Below are 22,484 nucleotides of genomic sequence, written 5' to 3' on the forward strand. Positions count from 1 at the left end.
GTGCTAAGCTTTCCACAATCCACTTGATCACATTAAGAGATCTTTTTTAACCTTATATAGATTCATATGATTTATTATTATCTGACTACCTTATAAAGATTTGTTCTTGTGTCAATGACAACAGAAGAGCTGATGTAAAATAGTTTTCCTGTAGCATTCAGCCTCTATTATCTGCACCCTGGCAGATGCCCAAATAGCTCTTCATAAAACTTAGTTTCTGAGCACTACAGCAGAGAACAAAATTTGCTTATGGGTCAGCTACCAGTTAACTCATCTTTGAAGTAGAACTACTGTATCTTTTCTTTTGCATATTTTTTTTATTGTCTACACTCAGAAGTTACATTACGACCTGTCCACATCATAGCTAAATTATTACTGTTTTTTACTTGGGATAGTTCACATTTAAAGTTCTAACCTGTTGTTTTTTTAAATCTATTATTGCAAGTTTCTTGGGACAAGATGCTGGAGTTACATTATCAGCCCATATTTGGTGAGCATTGTTGTACACAGGAATGAAATTTTAGTGTTTTCTGATTTCCTTGAAATACCCTTGTACCCTTGAGTACAAGCCGAAGTTAAAATACATAGTGAAGCACTATCACCCAGCTATTAACCATACTCATCCAAAAGTTCTGAAACAAATTAAGAGAAACAAAAATATGCTTACATATAAACTTTAAATAAATTCTTGATGTGTCTCCCCTTTTCAAGTTGAAGTGATATTTATCTAATCACTATAAACTATGTTTTTACAAGGCCTACACGTTTAGATTCACCTTTACAGATAATAACTGAGATTTCTGTATATGTGTTTACCCCCCATAGTGAAACTCACATTTTTCCCAAGTTCAAATTTCTCCTCTGCTTCCTCTGAAGATTTTCATAGACATAACTCATCTAGATTGTTAATCGTATTTTCCTGTAGGAATATCCTTATTCCTGCTTGTGTTTTAGAAATACCTCTAAGATATAACTAGCCAAGGGCATTATCCACACAGCTGCTCAAAATATCCTGTCAATAATTGCAAGCTCATTACCCCTCTTCTTCCTGTTTATAATTAACTATTTGTTGCAAGGGAAGTACTTCCTCCTCCCTAGTGTGATTTCACCTTTCAGGCTATATATTTATAGATTGTTGGCATCTATGATAAAGCTGATTTAAGGAAGTTGTAGCATATGTCTTAAGAATTATTTTCCAACTAAATTAATTCAGTGTTCTCATTTACAATGTGGTTCAATAAACACTTGTATCACAAAGAGATGGTAAACTATTCTATGTAGGTGCGAATGGTTAGAAAGAGATAATTTCTCAAGCTGGCTTAACTGACAAAGACAATTTGGAAACCATAAATCTAGCATTTAAGTGTAAAATTCACTACAAATGTAATTTATATTTACATAATTTTAGTGCATATGACTTACTGCTTTCTTTTGAATACAACCAGTCACAGTAGTATTCAAACCCCTTATACAGTTTTTGAGGCATCTTGTAACATACCTACAGACACTAGAGCATTTCAGAGGACAGACTGATCTCTAGGTGAAATACAAGTTCTGTCATTGACAGAAATGGAGGAAACTTCTCATTTCAATATAACTTTAATTAATGGAGCTCAGCAAATCACATGACCTCAAGAGAATTAGATCAAAGTTGGTTTCTGTATGTAAACTGGGCAGCAGCCAAGTAAAGGGTCACAGTGAAACCAGACCAATTCTCTCTCTGATCGTAATCTGTCTGAAAAATTAACTGTACTGATGGAGAAAATGCAGAGATGACACCTTACCTTTTGCTTATTGGGGAATGGCCATTCAGAAGGATTGTAACTCAGAGGAACAGGGAACAAAAAAATTAGAATAATTTTTTAGAACTGAGGTATTACTAATAAAGCCCGTTTTGTTATATTTGGGTAAGCTTTTTTGCTAATGCAAAAATAAGCAGAGAGGCATAATGCAAGTTGTCATTCAAGACTTCTTGTTAGCACTGCTGTGAAATAGCTGCATTTATATTACCATTTACACGTTGTGACAAACTAAACACTCTCCGGGGCACAACTCTGCAGTTCTATTCTGCAGAGCTACTCTATTTCACTCTCACAGTGCTGAGAAGATTTTTTTTGTTGCATTTTGGTGAAATTTCAATAGTTAGAATCTTATCAGGAAGGAAACTAACACAAAAAAGCAATGTTTTTTGCAAAGAAGCTTGCAGCTACAGCTGAAATCGAGTATAAAATTCAGATTGAAAACACCTGAACAAGGTTTATGAGGACAGCCAAATGTATGCAGTATTTATCATTCTTCTGAGTCAATGACAAAATTCGTTAGGATCAAATATAGAGATTCCTGCTTCTTTTAAGTCATTTAAAATGTTTGTACTTCAAAAGATGTGGATGCATTTTGGATTCAACATTGTAGGGTTATGCAGGGAAGAGATGTGTGAGGTAACTTGTTTGTTATTTGATGAATCGTTTTTCTCAAACATTGATGAACACCTTTCTCGTAAGATACCTGTTTGGTTTGCAAGACTGGGTGGCATTTTGTTTTGATTATGCTGCAAGACCTGGTGCTTAAGTGTATGTAAACACAGACATACAGCTACATGTATTGTAGCTTGTTAAAAGTCTAATTCCTAGCACTGAAAGCTGTGAACTGGACTGAAAGCTGTCATTCAGATAGTTTGGAAATCGTTGTTCATTATCTTAACCTTAGTACACTTAGTATAGTGCTATTAAGTAATAGCTCGTATTTTTCTCTGTATTGCTATAGAACAGTATTCTTCAAGACAGACTTCTATTTTCCAAAGTGTGTCACAGACAATAAATCAATGTATTACAAAGTAACCTCCAAGCTTTTCTGATAGATGAAAAGGTACAAGAATTCAGTCTTGTTACCTGAACAATCCTCTGAAGATACACTCTCTCTTCAATGCTGCACTAGTTGCATTCAGTGTCTCCCAAGTGCAAGATACTTATCAGAACAAAAGGACATGGAATTAGGACAGAAACTGACAGACAAAATCAAAGGTTATCAGAGGAGACACATGACACAAAGAAACACATGTTGATGTGCATAAGACACCAGCAAGACATTGTTTTGCTGTCCAGTAAAGTGCTAGCTTGTAATCAATCTTGAATCTGGCAGAAAGTGTCATCTTTGAGTGTTCACAATAAGAAAACAATGTCAAACGGACACTTAAATTTCATGCTTTGCTGTAGATTTTGCCTGGGTTTGCCACTATGCAACTATTTGTTATCCATCTGTTTTTCAGATATTTAGAAATCTTCTGGCCATTTCCTTGCTAAAGCCACTGTCTTATTTAATGCCCCCATCTTTAAGTAATAATACTGCAGGTAATTTTCCCAATTATTCTGGAAAGACTTTTTTGTATTCAGTTGAACTGTCAAACTTTTGTATACATTATCATATCTCTGTAGTCATAACTGATAACAAACTTTGTGCTACCAAAGTCTTTGACTGTATATGCATGCAACAAACACAAACAAAACGCATATGTGAACTTCAGACTAGTTACATCACACGTCCAGATCCAATAATCTCCCCTAGTCTCAATTTCTAAATCAATTTTAGCATAAAAAGTTGATTTTCTAACTTAGGTACAGAAAAAATATCCAAGAAAATTACTTTTAGAGGTTGTGTGTGAAACTTTCACTGCTTGAAAGAAAATTTCACAGAAGCTGTACTGTCTATTGTCTGAATTTGGCCTCAGACATGAAACTGTATCTAAATATTGTCAACTAATCTCCTATTCAATTCAAATAGGTTTTTCTATGGATTTGATCTGTCTCCACTCCTAATAAAGTAACATGTAGAAATTTAACTACTTATCTAGTAATTTCATCAGGCTGAATAATTGTAACATTGCTGTCTGTATGTAGTATAACATATTAATAGTTAAAAATATGAACAATATTTGGAGGAATCTGTTCTTCAGGAACTCTCAAATGGTTTAAAAAACATAAAATGTCCTTGCCCTCCTTCTGCATGAAAATGTTTAAGACCTTCTTTATAGCAAATTCTTTCACATACCAAAGTGACAGACGATTTTTGCTGTCAAAATTAATTCTTAATTCTGAAAGTAGGTATGTTATATTGAGGTCATCCTCTTTGATCACAATGGAAAGAACTCCATTGTTAAATATAATAAATTCAAATAGAGTATTTGTCATAGTCCATAAAATTCCTATATTTCARTATGTTCTAAGTAAGCATTTGTCATAGAAAATAATCTGTTCTGCAATTTTAACTAATTGAAATAACACTAACGAAGAGTTCTAATGCTGTCTTTCAGAAGATAAGTAAAACAACATTAGTATGCCAGATCGGTTATTATTTTTAGTTAACTGTCAATAATGAAAGACTACAGGAAATAACAATTTTTACTGTTGTTTCATTTTATATCGCTTCAAAATATGCAATCCTATCTACAAATCTATTTTAGCTGCTCCAATTCTGACTCTTCCATGCAACTCATCTTGCTGCACTTCTAATTACGTAATTAAGGTCATATGTATTTCAGTGTAAAAATCTGCATCTATTAAAATGACCAAAAAAACTTTTTTTCTTTTTTTGATGCAGTATGTATACAGTCTTGAACAATGTGAATTGCGCAATGCAATATCGTCTAGGTTAAAAAAAAACGTTCATGTTAACAGTATCAAGCTTCAGGGTGCTTGATCAATACACATTATTATTTCAATTAAACAGCTTTCCTTTAACATTTTTTCAGTCAACACAGAAAGGAACGATGTTAAGAAATTCTTCAGTAGTTTGCTTATTTTGTGTTGATTCTTATTTTGAATATATCTAGAATTTTCAATTGTATGTATACAAACAAAGCAAGTAACAGAAACTAGGTCTCATTTCTAAAAATGGGCTAGAATACGTATATTTAGTCTCTTACCATACCCTTACCTGCTGTGGCAAAAAACAAAAAAAGGTTTGCTTTAGGATCATCATGCTGTTCCAGTTTTTCCCTTCCCTCCTATCTGATTTGAAGTAAGGAATAGGAAGATCAGAGACCAGTACTGTACACAGATTAAAGCACTGGAGAGATGTTATGAATGCATTCATACTTATCTATGTTGTAAGGTAGTCCCAATCTGCTCATACATCATAATAATTTGAATGGGCTCGCACACGTCAGAACATGGCTGAGTTTTAGTCCAAACTTAATTATACACTTTTTTTTTGTACCTGTACTGCCTAAACAAGTTATGACAGGATCAGAGTTTTCCCTGCTCTTCAGCATCTGCTGTAACACGAAGCAAAGGGTAGCCACCTCTTCACATCACAAGTTTATGCAGCTTGAACCCTGATATCCAAGAATAAAAAGGAATGAGTCTCCAAGGCTGTTCGAACTATATTTGAATCTACTGCTTTGATATGTGTACAAGTTCAGGAGGACAGTTTGATCAATTGGTTCAGTCACACATCAGTGAATGCTAGTCGGTGTACAATATACTAGAAAAATGTGCTCTGATAATCCACATCAGTATTAGAAATTCTGATTCAGAAACGTATACTAATGCATAATCATTTAATCAGATGATGAAGAAGACAACAGTAGCTGAATTTATAGATGAACTAGTATATGGCTCTGATTGTAAACCAGTCAAAATTCAAGCTATGAGTTTGTAACAATCACTATGCAAATGTGGTAAATTATTTCCAGTGATATTTACCCTGCATGTGAATGTTTTCGTACCTTTCAAGAAAACAGCTTAAAGTTGAGAATGTGATACAGCACTAAAATTCTAATTAAACTTTTCATAAAGATTTCCTCCCCCTCCCACCAAGGCTATGCTCTTTTCTGCTTGTAGCTCTCTACCTGTAGAATTCTCACTCTGCTCCACCTGAAGTGGCTGAAAGTTTGGGGTTTTCTTTCTTTCTTTCTTTTTTTTTCTTTTTTCTTTTCTTTTTTTTTTTTTTTTNTTTTTTTTTTTTTTTTTGAGATCAAGTAATACAGGGAATTTACATCAAGTAATACAAAGGGAATTTACCTGAACTGATACCTACTTTTGATTTTCTGTAAGTGTACAGCTTTTCTACTTGTTTAATGAGAATACTTGCATAGAGATTTAATGTACATATTTTATAAACAGCTGTCAGTGTTAGATAAGCAGGTTCCCAGAAGTTGTCAAGGCTATCTACTTAAACATTTATTTAAAATCTTTTTTGTGAGATCTATACACTGTATCTTCTCTCCTGTTGGGAGCCTCTCCATGATTATCTTATTCCTAAACTGGACTATAAAGTCATGCTCAAAAACAAGAAACGATCCAAAAAACCAGTGTTTTTAAAAGTTGCGCTGCATTAAATCAATTATCCAAAAAACCCACCTCATCTCTACAGATCACTCCAAGCAGAGCTGCTGAGTAACTTGTCATCTTAATCCTTTCAACTCTGAAACAGAATGTCAGCCCTTAGAGAGACATAATGCAGCTAAATAAAGCTTTACTATTCTTTTGTGAGAAACAGTTTCCAAAAGAGCATTAACAAAATAAAAGTTCAGTTTAGCTACTTCATTTATGATCAGTAATTCCTTAATTTAAGTATCTGCAGCAGTAATTTTCTATTCTATTTGGTGTTTGTCAGGTGCACCTTGAGTACACCAACAGGCTGTATCAGACCAGCCTCACCTGTGGCCTTCCCTTACACCCCTGCCACAGGCCCAGGAGCCTCATTTCAGCTCAGTCCAGGGCCATGAGTGCCTGCTGGAGCTATGCTGTAGGAAAGAGTACCGGTCTTGAGCCCTGCCACAGCCATGCCTGTGCCTGGCTGCTGGCCCTGCTGACCTGCACCCCTGCCTACGACAGACCTCAGAGACTGGCTACTTACAAACACGTTTATAACTAACAAAAAATTGTACTTGTAATAATCTCTACTGAAGTTCAGGACCATATTGCTCTAGTTCCTCTTTAATTACTTAAGTCTTAATTCTATACTCCTCATTTGTTGGGCATGATGAAGAGTTTTGCTTTAGAAAGTATTTGCAGCTGTGCACTATAATTTTATAACAAGGTTCTAAAGAGAGCCTACTCAGAATTTCACAGTGTGAAATTAAATCATGTAACTTTCAAACATAAAAGCCAAACTACCAAAATCTATTTGGGAGAACTCTAGAAAAGAGAAAATGTAAAGGAACATGTCCTCTTGGATCACCATCATTTGTTCTAAACTGTAATTTGCCTTGCCAAAGGAAATTTATTTTGTTCGCTACAACTACTCTTAGCAGTTCTATACATACTTCATTGGTTGTTCTGATAGAATTATTGTCTATTCCCTCAATGTCCTATGAGTACAATGTTTTCTCTTCACACTGCTGCTGCTGCTAATTTATCTTATTTTCCATATTAGTTTTTCCACCCAAATCTTCTAAGACATTCAATTGTTAGTAAATCTATTCTTAAGATGACCTATTTGCTCATCTAAAGTAGAGACAAATTACAAAACTCTTAGAAAAACTCTTAAATTTTAAATCCACCATCTTTATGTTATTTAGTATTCTTCAACTCTCATTTTAATCTTTTACATTTTCTTCCTGCTATGCAAAGCTACTGCAACAGTCTTTAGATTTCTTTAGAAGTATTTCTTTTTTTAATATAGAGTTTGAAAGAACTATTTTTATTCCAGTCAAGCGTAGTAAGTCTAAGCAAGAGAAAATCTGAAGGAAAAACACAGTTGAGAAAAGCAAAAGGGTGGAACTGAACTTGGGAAGAACAGCAGAGCAAAAAGGACCACGAATGAGTGGTGTTAGCTTACATGACAGACAAAAATTAAGCATGCGAAACAATGGAATGAACTTTCAGCACTATAGCACTATTCAAAAGGACTTTATTTTATATGAAAACCGTAAGCCAAGATTACTACAATTCTCTCTTATCTATCCTGCTGTAATATAATAAATGAATAATGCCATTTATTTGTAGTTTTTAATGACTGTTACAAAAAAAATTAAGTCAAATATCACCTAAAACAGAATACTTTCCTACTCATACTACTTTACAAAACTCAGGCAGAAAACATAGCTGCCTAAGTAGCCAAGCTCCTTAAAGGAATGATCTTTAGTATTAGAAAGTAGTTAACATTTAAGAGGAAGTAAATCATTTGGTAGGCATTTGATGTAAACAGCCACTTTAGTTTGCTTTTGCAACACAGAAGTGTTACATGATGTAGATGGTAATCCGGGGGGGAGGGGGGGGGTAGAACACCAGTGGAACAGCAAAACAAAGAACAAATAGCTGCAGTAGCCACTTATCAACATACGTTTTCTTCTTTTGAACTATTCTGGATGTATGTTCCTTCTCATTTTTCTATTCACAGGGTACTTTCATATAGTTGCTGCTTTCAGAAAATGCACCAGTGACTCTCTAATACCACAAGACTAGCTCAGAGGAAGCATGCAAATTTATAGCAGATGATATTCAACTCAGATGGATACACAACTGCTACTGCTATTATTAACGGTCTTACCAGGCCATTTAGTTAAAGATTTCTGCTAACTGTCCTTGGTATAACTTTTCTACAGTTAAGGAAAATTCAAGTTATCTTATTTCTCTTGCTACTAAAAAAGTATAAAATCCATGCTTGCTATTTTTTTTTTTTTATGATGAAACTTGATGGACTGGAAATCAGTAACTTATGCATTTATGCTACAGGAAACAAATTATATACAATTTATAATCCTTTGCTATTATTATATAGGTATTATTCATATTTAACCAGCATACAGATCCCAGACAGAGATTCTATCATGCCAGATACTACAGAAATTAGAAGGTAATATTAGCTTCCTTCTCAAAGACTTTTGATATTTGATATTTATATTAYGCTGTTTGTACAAACTAGAAGAACTTATAATGACAAACCTATTTTCTCCTTCTATGTACTGTGAAATAGAACAATAAAGATTCAAATACGCCAGCTGCAATTTATGCATCCATGCTCAGTTATTATCTTGAAAATAAGACTTGATATAGCTCAGTTAGTTATAACTGTTCAATCTAGAAATATTTTCCTCACTTGTTGTGTGTACAAGGTAAGGAAAATTAGAATAGGCAATGCAGGATGGAGCATTTAATACAGGCATTTGAGGCTATTTATTTGAGGTCATCTGGTCTTCAGATCCCACTCTAGATGATTCCATGACATATCTGCCCACCAGGAAAGTCTGCATTACCACAGGGAATTTTGAGTAGCACTAGATATCTACATGTTTAGAGAACAGAATCCTACTCAAGTCACTGGTTTCTCAAACAAATGAAGCTGTTAACATAGTATCTTTGGGGGAATGTTTTCAAGAGCTGAGTGAATAAGTACCTTCGAAAAGGTAAAAACTATTTTAAAAACATTTTTACTGTGGGAGTGACTGAGTACAAGAACTGGTTGTCCAGAGAGGTTGCAGGGTTACGGGCACCCTGCTCTAGATGACCCGATTAAATGATCTCCAGAGGTCCCTTCCAATCTTAATCATTCTGGGATTCTSTGAAAATAGACCATAACAGCTTGCTTTTGTCATTTTTCTTCCTTTAAAATTTACATCACCTTTTCAGCATAATTTTTCTTTTGCTTAAATGTAGCTGATAATGATGACAAAAACAGTTTTAAAACATGTTTTAACAAACAGACTTTTTTTTATTCTCGATATTTCAACATCTATATTAGATGAATTGATTTCAATCATGAAACATGTTTTCGCATGTTAACATGCAAGTTAAGTAAAATGTCTCCTGAAGACACACTATACACCTCCCAAGAATTGACTGGATTCTATATTTAGTATTCATGTGTTTCAAATTGCAGGTATATGATCCTGAATATATTAACTCAGTTTTATTCTAACATACCTTGACTGCTAATGGAACATAGTTTTCATTTCAAGCTTTTATCAGCTTTAATGTTTCATGTAGTATTGTTTCTATTTCACTCACTCATCTGCAGTACTAATTCAAATTATTGTAGCTTAAGGCAGTCGTGTCACACTATACTGCTAATATTACAGGTGTGTATGTTACTTCCCAAATATGATGGCCCACAAACTAAGCACATGAAAGTTTTTTTTGTTTGTTCGTTTGTTTGTTTTTTACTAAGAATATGATTTAAGTACTTATACGCCCATTTTCCCTGAAGAAGCATCCATCGTTTTCCATCATTCATATATTTCAAACTAAGTCACTTTGTTCTCAGTCATTTTGGTATAAAATCTATGCAAAGCCCTGGCTATTCTGGATATACAGTAATACATTTGTATCTGAACAGCGCAAAAGAGACTAATCATCAAATCTATATTCTTGCTTGTAGCAGCTTTCAGCACTGGGTACTAATAAGGCATACAGAATGCATCAACCAATTTATCACATGGTTACTATATACAGTTAAAATGAAGCATATACTACATAACTGAATGTTGATTTAAAAAAAATTATAGTCATTCATTCAATTGACTCATTGAAGCAAAATTCAAAGAGAATTTTTTTAAAAAAATACTATTTTCCCCTTCATTATTTTTTTCTTTTAAAGATCTAGGAGAAAATAACCACTTACCACATATTCCAAATTCTTTCTTCTATATGTTAGCTGTTTTATGATTTGTAGCAAAAGTTATTCAGTTATATTTAATTAGCTATCAGTCTGTATCTTGATAGTCTACAACAAATATCAAATGCCATAGAGAAATGTACATATTTGACCAATAAATTGACATATACCAATACAAAGAACAGATTAATCAAGAAATGAGCTTGGTACACACTAATACGTAAATATTTATAGGATACTTAAATATGATCATCCACAACAAATAATTTAGTTTAATTCCCTATCCTGTCAGATTTTTATTTGTATATTTTCAGAGTACAAATGCAGTTATTTTGAATAAATACTCTTCTCTATCTTAAATCAATCGAGCTTTAAAATAATTATAATCTTTCTGCTTGCAATCTTTGAAAATATCTATTATTAGAGGAAAACACTTTCAATTTTGAAACACTATCCCGTAATTTAGTGGTAGCACTGTGTTAGCTAATTTAGATAGTCATCTTCAATTACTAATCCATGAATTCATTTATATTCAAGAAAATTATCTGGGACAAAGAGGCAAACGAAAGAACTCCATAACCAGGACAGACAGGTAAATTCTTTTGGTTTAGCTTAATCTGTTCAGAGGCTTAGATCTCTGCTGGAAAAGAGGTGTCAGCCCAGATGAATTGCTAATGACCAGATGTGCTTAGAAAAATATAGAGAGACAACTCTTGAATGGTACTATTACTGACAGCTCTCGCCCTAAGAAAGCACTTTTACTTCTCTGTAAATATCCTGCATGAACCTGCTAATAAATGTCAACAGGCCAAAAATCACAATAGCCAAAAATATGCTGTAGTATCTTGTATATACACTCTATTGCCTGACTGCATCTATGAACTGGATGATCTTTTTGCAGACTCATTTCCTAGTAATTTTATGAAGAAAATACATGTACCACGACTCTGCTTTTTAACCATACTTGAAAACACCATGTTAGTGTTAYACAACAGGTTATCTTCTCAAATACATAACAAAATAATGTGAAAGCACTCATCACCTTTTCTCTTGTGTTTGAGCTAATACCACTGCTATCAGCTTAAACATGAGCCAAGTACCTGACACTTCACATACTCTTGCTGCATTTCCCAAGAGTATACTCTATCCTGCCTGAGGACAATTCATCTTTTTGAGTGTCCATTGCCCACAGATCGTGTCTTTCATGTTTCAATATAGACTGAGGGCATGATAAATGAAAAGTAGTATCAACAGCTGGTACAGAAGCCAAAATTAACAGTAAAGAGAGTTACTTTTCTTTCCAGTTTGCCTTTGCAAGTGGAGAGGAAGAGAAGTGCCAGAGAGTATGCCAATGGAAGGTTTTTTTTGCTGCTCAGGAATTACTGCTCAATGATACCCCTACAGGTCGACTGGACTCCCTCCACAGCATTTAACTCCACTCAGTAGAAGGTGATGGCAGTAAAGTAGTAAGATTACTGCCACTCCATCCCTTCCCCCTTGCATCCATTATGCAGCATCATCTTCCACACCCAGGGAATCAAGGAGACAGCAGTTATCTTTATCTTTTTTTCCACCAATGTTGCTTGTTCAAAGCTAATAGATAAAAATTACTTCAGTTCTAGAAAACTTACAGAAAATTTGATAACCTGCCTAGGTAAATACATTAGCTCCAGAAATGGAACTTAAATGCCTTTCCTAGCTTTTCAGATACAATAGATCAGTTTTAACAGTCAGGTCACTTCCAGACTTGCATCCTTTTTTTAATTAACCATGGAACAAGTCACTATTCAACAGCTGAATCCTATGTACATCTATTACCTATAGCTGAGAAGGTAAGCGTAATGGATCAACACTGCCAGTAGTTCCAATTTAGTTTAAAGAAGTATTTATTCATATGTAAAACATACTCCTAACCATTTATTGTTGGATTTAGTCACAAAACCTTGTATCACATAGACCTGCTATATAGAGAGAAGCATAGCTCTTTCTTTAACAGGAGACATTTACTTCATAATACCTTACCTTATTGGTTCAGACACTCTTTTGGTCGTCTTCCCCTTACCAAGGGCTGATTCTTTCCCAGTCCAGCTGTGATTAAGTTCCCCTYACCTTTGAATCTTTCTATTCTTTTATAGCTGTCACTCACCCATGTAGTCATCATCTTGTTTACACAAATCAATTCTATACACGCTTTTAATAGCCTCTTCATTAGAGCAGTGGCTATCTAATCCATTATTTCCATAGCAGGACTAACAGAACTCCAAGCTCGGACTTATACTTTAGATATGTACAATATGGCTCACTAATAGCTACCAAATACACATCTGCTATGTAGAAAGGTACTCAGACCATCGTAAGAAGATGGTTTGAAGAAGCTGCTGAGTTGTATGTGCTTTGCAAACTTGAGTTGTGTTCATATATTTAAGAATATAATTTGGCTCTAGATATGTCAACTGATCAATTATAAAAAGTCATTCTGAAAGGCAATTTGTTCTACATACTTTTTAAAAGTCAAATGCTCTCAAACATAAGCAAAGGCAAAAAGCCATGCTTAGAATAAAATATCTACATAATCTTAAARTTTTGTCATACTTTTGGTGAAATCAGTCACTGCCAATGTGGTAAATTTGAGAGATGAGTTGAGTAATAAACACCATTTCCCAGGTATTCTGATGTTAAAATGTGATTTTTAAAAAGTCAAGTATTTTATTTTAATGAAATTTAAGAACTATTTTAAATGGTTTAGTAAACACTGGCAATCTGGCTCTGCTATCAGGTGTCAGAGTGACCAATAAGCAACTTTTAATTGGTGCATTTTAAATACTGGACAAGCTATCACAGCCCCAAGGCCAGAAAAACTGTAAATGCTAATTTGTGCTGCTTTATGAAGGGTAACAGCCTTATAAAGCTAGAAGGGAGCATTAGCAAAGGCTAATTTTAATCTAGCAAAACTAACTTCCATAGATTCTCACTATAATCAACAAAAAAAAGTGGGAGAGATGAGGATTTTTTTTTGTCAGTTTTAGTCCATCATTCTGCTATATTGCTAATGTAAAGGATTGTCCCATTTTTTCCCTGCACCAAAATTTCAACCATTTTAAAGAAAGATGTGGAGATAGTATTATCCAGCTGACTTGTCAAGTTTAAATTTCTGAATCACCGTGCAATTACATGATTGTCAGTGATTGCCCAAAGCAGCTGGCTGGTATAAGTTACTGGAGGTTTGGAAGATCCCACTTTCTAGTGGTGGCATAAGCTTGGATCAGCTTCAGCTTATGCTAATCATTCAAAACCAAAGGCCTAGGCTTGTCTATTAAAATTAGTGATTAAGAGCAGTARGTACACTGGAACCTCTCTCAGTCTCTCCTCCTATTCAGAAGCAGAGCTATGTATAACCTCACTAGACCAAAAGTGTGTCTCTGTGAATTGCTTCTCTTTCATGGCAGGCTATCAGAGATGAGGAATGATGAAAGATCACGGGGTGCTCCAACAGCAAGTAACAGTCTGCTGACTGTCATCTTTCACTGACCAGGATCACTAGTTGCACAGTGTTTACTCTTTAACTCAAAAACATATCATCAGCTTTGCCTTTTCAAATTCTGTGGCTCTACCCATTTCATTCATTATCAAAGAAAAATGTCCCCATTCTTATCAGGAAATTTATCTACCAAACTTAAGTATAACACCTCTGTAAACAGAAAAACTATTACTAAAATTGCAGACAAATGAAATCTAGAACCTAAGATACAAGCAGTAGCTGAATATCTCATTGCTTCAGTATGTTAGAAAAACAACAAACTTACACAGCTAGTTTCTAAAGCTGGATGACAGCCATGTTATTCCAGCTAGATGGGAGGCAAGTGCTCACATTAAGAGTACTCTCCAGTCTTCTCTAAATCTGCAGTTTTATGGTACAAAGCTGTCAGTAGGAACTCTAATCTTTTCTTTCCACCCTCTACCCCTTGGATCCATTTACACTTGATGATATTTTCAAATAACTATTTGTAGGCCTTTAAAACCAATCACTCCACTACATATTTTCCTTTAATTCTTTTTTTTTTTTTTTTTTTTTTTTTTTTTTNTAAATAAACAGGATCAGTGCACTGTGAAATCATGACCTAAGAACAAACAGGGAAAAGAGAGGATCCACTGAATCCTGCCTCCACAGACAAAACTATGCACTGCTGTAGGAGCCATTAACAAAACAAAACCAATTATGGAAACTGCAACATACCAAGGAGTGCCAAGATTTAATGAAATGACTGTCAAAATTAAATGCTACGGTCCCATCCCCTCCTTCCTCATACACACATTCACTTATCTAACAGACAGAAAAAAGTAGTATCTCTTAATATGAACAAGGTACACAGAAAATCTTTGTGATATATAAAYTGCAACACGGACTGCAAAAATCTAAGCAGAATTTGGGGTTTGTAAAAAGTAGCTGAAAATTCATAGCTATTATCTAAATAATAATATACAAGTCTGTGAGCATCAAGTATAATTTCATTATAACAAATCCTCAGGATCATCTGTAGTTCAAGAAACACAGGTTAGAACAAATTTGTGTGCTTTTACTTTTTTTGCTACATTTAAGTCAAGTAGGATTTTTAATAGCTGAAAAACATACAGAATAAAACTCCATCACTGTTCCATTACTGTTTTTCAATTTTATACTGCCCTAGGCATTGTAATTTAGTGCCATTAGTACTCCTAATGTAAACTGCTGTCACCTACAGTACAGTGTTTACAGAAGATATACTATACAATGAATGTTTTCAMACCTCTCTGCTCCTATTAAGCATGTTCCTTTGATGAGATGGCATATAGTTTGCAGTTTGTGACAGGGTCCTTCAATTTTTTAGATTATTTTGAGATTATTTTGGTTGTAAGCAGTTCTGCTTCACATTTTGTAAATGTCTTTTTTGTTACTGGGTATGAACTGTTTTATTGTTTATATAGCATGTGATCTGAGCAGAGAAGAAGGAGCCTTCCTGCTTCACCAATTACGACCGGGTTGAAGGCTAACAGTTAGGGAAAAGCAGGGCTCCCAATGAGCTGTTGGCTCTTATTTTCACCAAGGTGACTTTCTCTTTTGTATGTCACAGCTCTGTAGTTTCTGCAGAGACAATTATTTCCAAAGTGAAACAATTCAGACTCCCACAGCCACCCTCACAGCTGCAGACAGTAAACAATTGTCTGCATTTATAATGACCACTTGAATATTTTTAATGTTTAGCCACAGAAATCAATGTATTTTGCAAAAGACAGTAACGAGGAATCTTAGAGCCCACTGGCCCATCAGCTTTGTTGTCCCACTGCACACCTTTAAAACGGTGTTTGTTCTTCCTATCGGCCTCAGATTTAATTTCTTGTCTTGTGGACGTCAAATTTAAGTATCATGCAGACAGCACACTGCTTGTGAACCACAACCTGGAAAGCCAGTGTTAAAGATGATGCAAGTAGCAGTACCACTAGAGTATTTAATGCTTCATGTTGAAAGGTAGAGTACAATTGTTTGGAGCTCAGTTAAAAACTTTCTATGCTCCATTCATGTTTTATTATTTAAACTGTTGATTCACTGACATTTTGAACTGGCAAAAGCTACGACCGCCCCTACTTGTTTCTGTTCTTTTGCACGGACAAAAAGTACTTAAGCATTAGCCAGGTCAAATGGATCACAAAACTATCTGAACAGAAACTAACATGCAAAATAGTTAATATATAAATTATAAACAAATATGCTTAGTTCTGATCTAAATCAGTTCCCCAGACTACTCTACTGAATGGCTATAGAAATTCTTATGCTGACCCACAAAGGGGAACAACAAACCGTTAGCAGTGATCAGATGAAGGTGGGAGGAGGATAGAATTGCTCCTTTCAGTGTTCTCCATTCATTCCTTCATCCCAATCAAAATATATTTGATTCACTGAACAGAAAACAGAACCGCCAAAAAAGTGAACACTTCCTGTTTCCCAGTTCAGCACAAGGTTCAACAGAGCCTGTTTTAACACAGTTCCCATTCCAATAGAGCTGGAAAACTGGAGATGAGAGCATACAGTTATGACAAAGGACTAGATATAAAGGAATAGGCACCTGAAGGGGTTAGAGACAGGGATGAATGGAAAGAGCAGCTTCCAGTTCTGTGAGCAAATTCATTATGCGAAAGAAAGTTACTTTACCATATCTCTGCCAAAAAAGAAAATGGAAAAGCTAATAAATAGCTGTACTGTCTTTAAAATTACGCCCTTTTAAAACGTCATCTTAAAAGACCATCATCTCTGACCAAGATATCAACACCAGTTTGTACTTCTGAAGCCATCGGTATGTAAGTATATATATAACTACCTCCTACAAAAGATCCTAGAATATTTTATTTATCCATTTTGTACCATTAATGGATTATACTTTTGTTTTGTAGGAATTTGTCAAAAAGATCACTTCTAAGTTACCTCTATGTTTTTGTAGACTAAAATCCCCTTTCTAACAACCAATAATCTCTCTCAGAAGAAACACATATTTGATAATTAGTTTGGCAGGACACAGTATTTAGATTTACTGTTTCAATAGAATACGGAGATTTATTATTCTCTATCCCATCCCAATAACGGAAACACGATTTATGTCTCTATAGGTCTATGAAATTTTCAGGCACATTCCTGCTTAAACTATTCATATATGTATCACTGAATATCATTCAAAGATTTAAAAAAAAACAGTAAGTGTTACAATAAATGTCTGATATGACAAATTAAAATACCTTAGTTTGTTTTCTTTCATGCTGAGACCACTGTCCATGGATGACGGACTACCATGTGTATCTTGATGTGAGCGATCTGTACCTTGCAGAGGAGCCCTTCTGTGACAGCCTCTACAATCTAAATCTTCAGGGATATCTATAGAGAAAGGAAAAATTATTAGAAATCTCTCAGGCTGTTTTAAAAGAGGAACTTCTAAAAGAGTAAGTAAACATTAAATTCATAATACTAATCATCTTAATCATAGGGAGTTAATCAAATTGATTCCGAAATATTTTTATGATTATATCACATCCTACATGAACTTAAGGAACAGTTCCAAGATCACATTTTGATTTTTGTTCTGAAAATTTCTAAAGCCCTAGGCCACTTGCTTTTGCTCCCACAAACTTAGGAACAGTTCATTTCACTACTGAAAAGACGCCAGAAATCTTCGTTTTCCATTCACGTTACTGTTGTTAACTGACTATATATTACTTTGATGTCTGTGCACAGCATTCCAAGAAAAGCTTTTTTTTTTTTTTTTTTTTTTTTTTTTTTTTTTTTTTTAAAGTAAAGAATCAGATTTATTATTTTAACTCCACTTGCTATCAGCCTAGAACTGATTTTATTTCCAGGTCTTATTTCTTTAGAGGAACCCAAAGTGTTTCATCTGCAGTCAGAGCTACAAACTGATTTACTGAGGAACATTCCACTCCAAAAATTGTCCTCCTACATTTAGTGAGAGGAAAGGATTCATAATCTGGCCACGAGAGTGAGAAAATACTTTTCCAAGCTAATTTCAGCAATTCAGATGCCCATTTCATCTTCCCATGTCTGATGTTTTGGTCACATGTTAAGAGGTATGTTTTGATATATTTTCTCTCACACTGCTTACCTAAGCAAATTACCTGATCAGTTAGCTGTCAAAAAAGTAAAATTTGTTTTATTTTTTGCTTAGAAAAAAAGTAACACTGTTCTGAAACAAAGATAAGATGAAGATATCATTTGGCAAAAAATAAGATCTTGTACTTAAGTTAATTTCTATTTGAATATTAAGTTAATACTCTACCGAATAAGTTAATGCTAACTTTTAAGCTRTTCGGACGTATGTGTATTACAGCACAAATTAAGGTGCTTTATGTTTAGAATTTTTTAGTTTGATGCATGAGCTTTCCTAATCATTCTGCTATGATTTTTCAGGCCCTTATTTTATGCTGATCAAAATTCTGTGGGAAGTTCTTCTTTTCCTCCTTTGCTGTTTCTTTTGTGTATCAGTGGATTACTATGGCATCTGGTATAGAAATAAGAACTAGTCTCATTGTTATTTCATTTTTATGTTACCTCATACCACTGTTGGCTGATTAATGTATATGGCTAAACAATAACAAATCATATTTCAAGCATGTCTAAAAGGTGAATACCTGAATGGTAGTTTCTAAAATGAATTATGAGATTAAAGTCCTGTAGCCAGTAGGCTACTTTGCAAAATAAAATTTTAATTCCCATGTCACACAAGTGACTTTAAAAGGGGTGATAGCTATTATCAAATATATCCCACTTAATTAAAATTATATACACCTCCTCTAGTTTGTGTTCACTACACAAGGTACAAGTAAAAGAGGAAAACCTTTTTACAAGGCTTACGCTTTTGACAGAACCACAAAGTCCTATTAACCAAAACGTCCCATGCAGTCTCAAAGAAAATGAAGTTTCTCCCCAGAAACCTTTTTCATTTATCTTTCCCACAGCTGATAAAACAGCACTCTGCTTGTCTTTGCACTAAGAGAGTCTTGTCTAACACTAGAYCAGAAACACTTGGTACACTGTAGGTACCTCATATTTTATCTCTTTACCATGGAGTTAATTGGACCATCTCTTCCTACATCAGCATTTTCTTTTTTAGTTGCTCTTTCTTGTCTCAAAATACAACAAAGTKCTTTGCAAAGGTTAGTCCTATTCTACAACTATATATCTTAAAATTATATTTATGCACATTACGGGAAACTGTAATTTTATGTATAAGTTACTGCCTCATGTTGGGGTGAGAGCTGGGCACGTATGATCCCACCTTCAAGAAAAAAAGTGCTGTGACAAAGGGAGCTGCAGTATATTTTGGCCAGATCCACAACCTGCATAACTAGGGTCTCAAAGACAAGGGGTATATCAGGGTACGCATCTACTGATCTAAAAGTAATCTAGTAGTAGCATATTACATGAATTACATCACTCAAATTTGTGCAACTGCTAAAAGTAGAATCATTAACCTCCTGATGACAGAAAGAGTAACTTTTCTTCAGTACTTCTCTTATGTTCCACAGGTAAGCTTTGTTTAGAAACATAACGTTAATTACTTTGGAGACTGAACTCCTGAGAACTCCAGGTTTTACTGACCTTGGTGGGTCCTTGCTCATGTTTGTATTTCTACTCATAGGACAAATAAAACACCAGCTTCCCAATATTACTGTGCAAGTTACTAGGAAAAAATTCCCTTGTAGCATGAAGATTTCATATACAACTTAACAGGTCCAGGTAACTTTATGTGAAGAATAAAAGTTCCGTAAGTACAAAAGCCCACTGATAAGGAAGAAAGGTAAATTTTAGAAAGATATAAAACAATATACTGTGAAAACATAATAATTCATTTTTCTTTCACCTTTCTTCTGGTGCTATTTCCTTTCTTTATCATCTTCCCCCAATGATCTATTTGGTCTTTTTTTCTTTCCTTTTTTTCCTGCTGTCCTAACTTTCTAGCTCCGTGTCTTGATCATACTTCTCTTCTGCTATACCCATTCCCCTGCATTTCCTTGAATCCTCACCCCTCTTATCTAATTCTCCTTATAACTCTGAAAACAAAGGCCTGTTCCCCCACCATACTGATCAGCTTTCTACTTTGCAGACTGCTTGTGGTATGAGATGAGATCAAAAAATCGCACCTCTGCAATTGCATGGACAAATCTTGATGGTAAAATAGTAGCATGAACAGAACTTTTACCCTATGGCAATGTACAAGGTATCAGGAAAATGGCAACATTCTCTTCTACTGCAGCTCAGACAAAMGACATGCATTCTTTCAGCAGTACAGTAACTTTCCAAAGGAGCTGGAACAATTTCCTCATTCTTGCTCTATGAGGCTTCACTGCACCTGAATGATTAACAGTATTAGACCAAATCTCTCAAAGAATATAAGAAATGAACAGAACGAATTTTAAGAGCTTTTATATCCATACAGAAGTACCAGCAAAACAAAATTCTCTCCAAAAGCTGTTCAACATCAGATTCTTACGAATGAAATTTCTCTTAAAAAACTCTGGAAGTGTAAAAGCATCTTCAATGGAATGTACTTTAGACCCATTTGAAAGTTCCCTTATATGTCAGAGTGGTAAAAGTGATGTTTATATACATGTGGGATCAGGCCTTCTGCATTTAATGAATTAGACAAGTCACCAAGATATGAATAAGATTTATTCTATTTAGGCAATAAGTTCTTGAGCTATTTTTCACTATTACTTCTGATGTTCACTGCATCCTTTTGATGTTATTCAATCAATTCTTTTTATGAGCATAATAAAATCCAGACACTTGTAAAAGATATTTTATCTTTTGTGTTTCAATACAAGAAATGCTCTAAAGCCCTTCATAACATCATCATTTCAAAAGTAACAATAAACCTGTAAAACAAATTTAAAGTATAAATAACAATGACAATCCTTAATGCCTCTATGATCTGACAAGCAGTCCAATTGCTCCATGTAATTGGCAGCATCACTGTATTTTCAGCTATACACAGCTCCATGCTGTTTTATGAGATGAGTATTACACTTTACTAACAGTATATGTCCTACTATTCAGTGAATGCATTTTATGTAATGTATATAATTTCATTATTTGATGAATGTTAAAGCACAAGATGTAGGCCTCTAACACTGGCTTTAATAAAAATATAAGGAATGTCCTTTAAATTTTGTCTTACTACATGAATGACCTAACACACTTGAAACAAAATTATATTTAATGATGAAATCTGACTGTCCATTAAAGAACTGACTTTTAGAAATATTGTTTGCAAAAGACCTATAGTATTGCTGTGAATTTGCCTGCAGAACTTTAAATATGAAATCCTCATTAGCTAACAGCTGTTCATTGGAGCACAGCCTAAATGCCAGTGGTGAAAGGACCACTTTGCAGAAACAAGCCACAGCCAGTATTAGCCAATACTTTTAGAAGTAAGCATCCATGAACAAACTAATGATACTGAAACTCTTTTCTAGTAACACATGTAGTGCTTCAAGACCAAATAAAGCCATACTTTTAGAATAGCACAGGGGGTTCAGATTTATAGTGGATGCATTATATTTTTCTGAAGATGAAGTCTGGCATTATCAAATGAGCACCTTTCATGAAACAGTTAAAAGCAACTGCAGTCTCCTACCTTACTGATACAAGCTGTCCTAAGAAAGAGGTTGTACTGACTATAACAGCCAAGGATGGATCCTCAGCTGGTTACAGCTGAATTGAAAACTATTCAACAGAATAAGCAATCTCAAGCAGACTGTAGATAGATGGTAAAGATAAATATGTGGCTTTCCCAATACCTGAACCTTAATGCTTTTTGTATCTTCTCATGTAGGCAGAACTATAGTGTAAGAGCGACCTCTACAGGTTTTACAAAACACTCCAGACAGTTCAAACGACTGTTATTAAAGACCATTTTCTTCAAACTTCTCCATTAGTTTATTTGGAACCAGAATACAAGCATCAGTCTAAAAAATGACACTCCCTCTAAGCAGCAATTTGAAATCAATAGTATCCTGAACTTGTAAACATACAATTAGAGCAAATTTCTTTAATGGACATATGCCAGCCTTCAACATATGAAAATTATGTAGAGGAGACATTAAAAATATTCTAATTCCAAAGAGATTTCAGCAAGAATCTTTGGCACGTAAAATAAATCCCATTTGTACCAAGTTTCCTCCTTTCGTAAAGGATATTTTACTGTTACATGCTACACAAACTGTTACCCTTTTCTGTTGTGCTCTTTAAATACATTTTTTTAAGGACTCAATGCATTTGACGTGTACTTCCCATCATGTTYAAAGAATCAGAATGATCCAGATGGAGGCATATGTGAATAGGAAGGAGAAAGTTCCTCCATGCAAACCTTTATTCAGACAACTGAGAATTATTT

General features: G+C 34.5%; 1 protein-coding gene across 1 annotated transcript in view; it reads right to left on the reverse strand.

The window, feature by feature from the left end:
• LOC146596646 (protein unc-13 homolog A-like) overlaps nucleotides 1-22,484 on the reverse strand; it is a 63,628-nt gene that overhangs the window by 27,102 nt on the left and 14,042 nt on the right. Inside the window, exon 6 of the mRNA XM_085303379.1 lies at nucleotides 17,317-17,452. Within this exon, the coding sequence (XP_085159505.1) occupies nucleotides 17,317-17,452 (136 nt within the window). The remainder of the gene's footprint in view (nucleotides 1-17,316; nucleotides 17,453-22,484) is intronic.

Source organism: Rhea americana, unplaced genomic scaffold (assembly GCF_003343005.1).
Source record: "Rhea americana isolate MKP2758 unplaced genomic scaffold, rheAme1 scaffold_2, whole genome shotgun sequence".
Lineage (NCBI taxonomy): Eukaryota > Metazoa > Chordata > Aves > Rheiformes > Rheidae > Rhea > Rhea americana.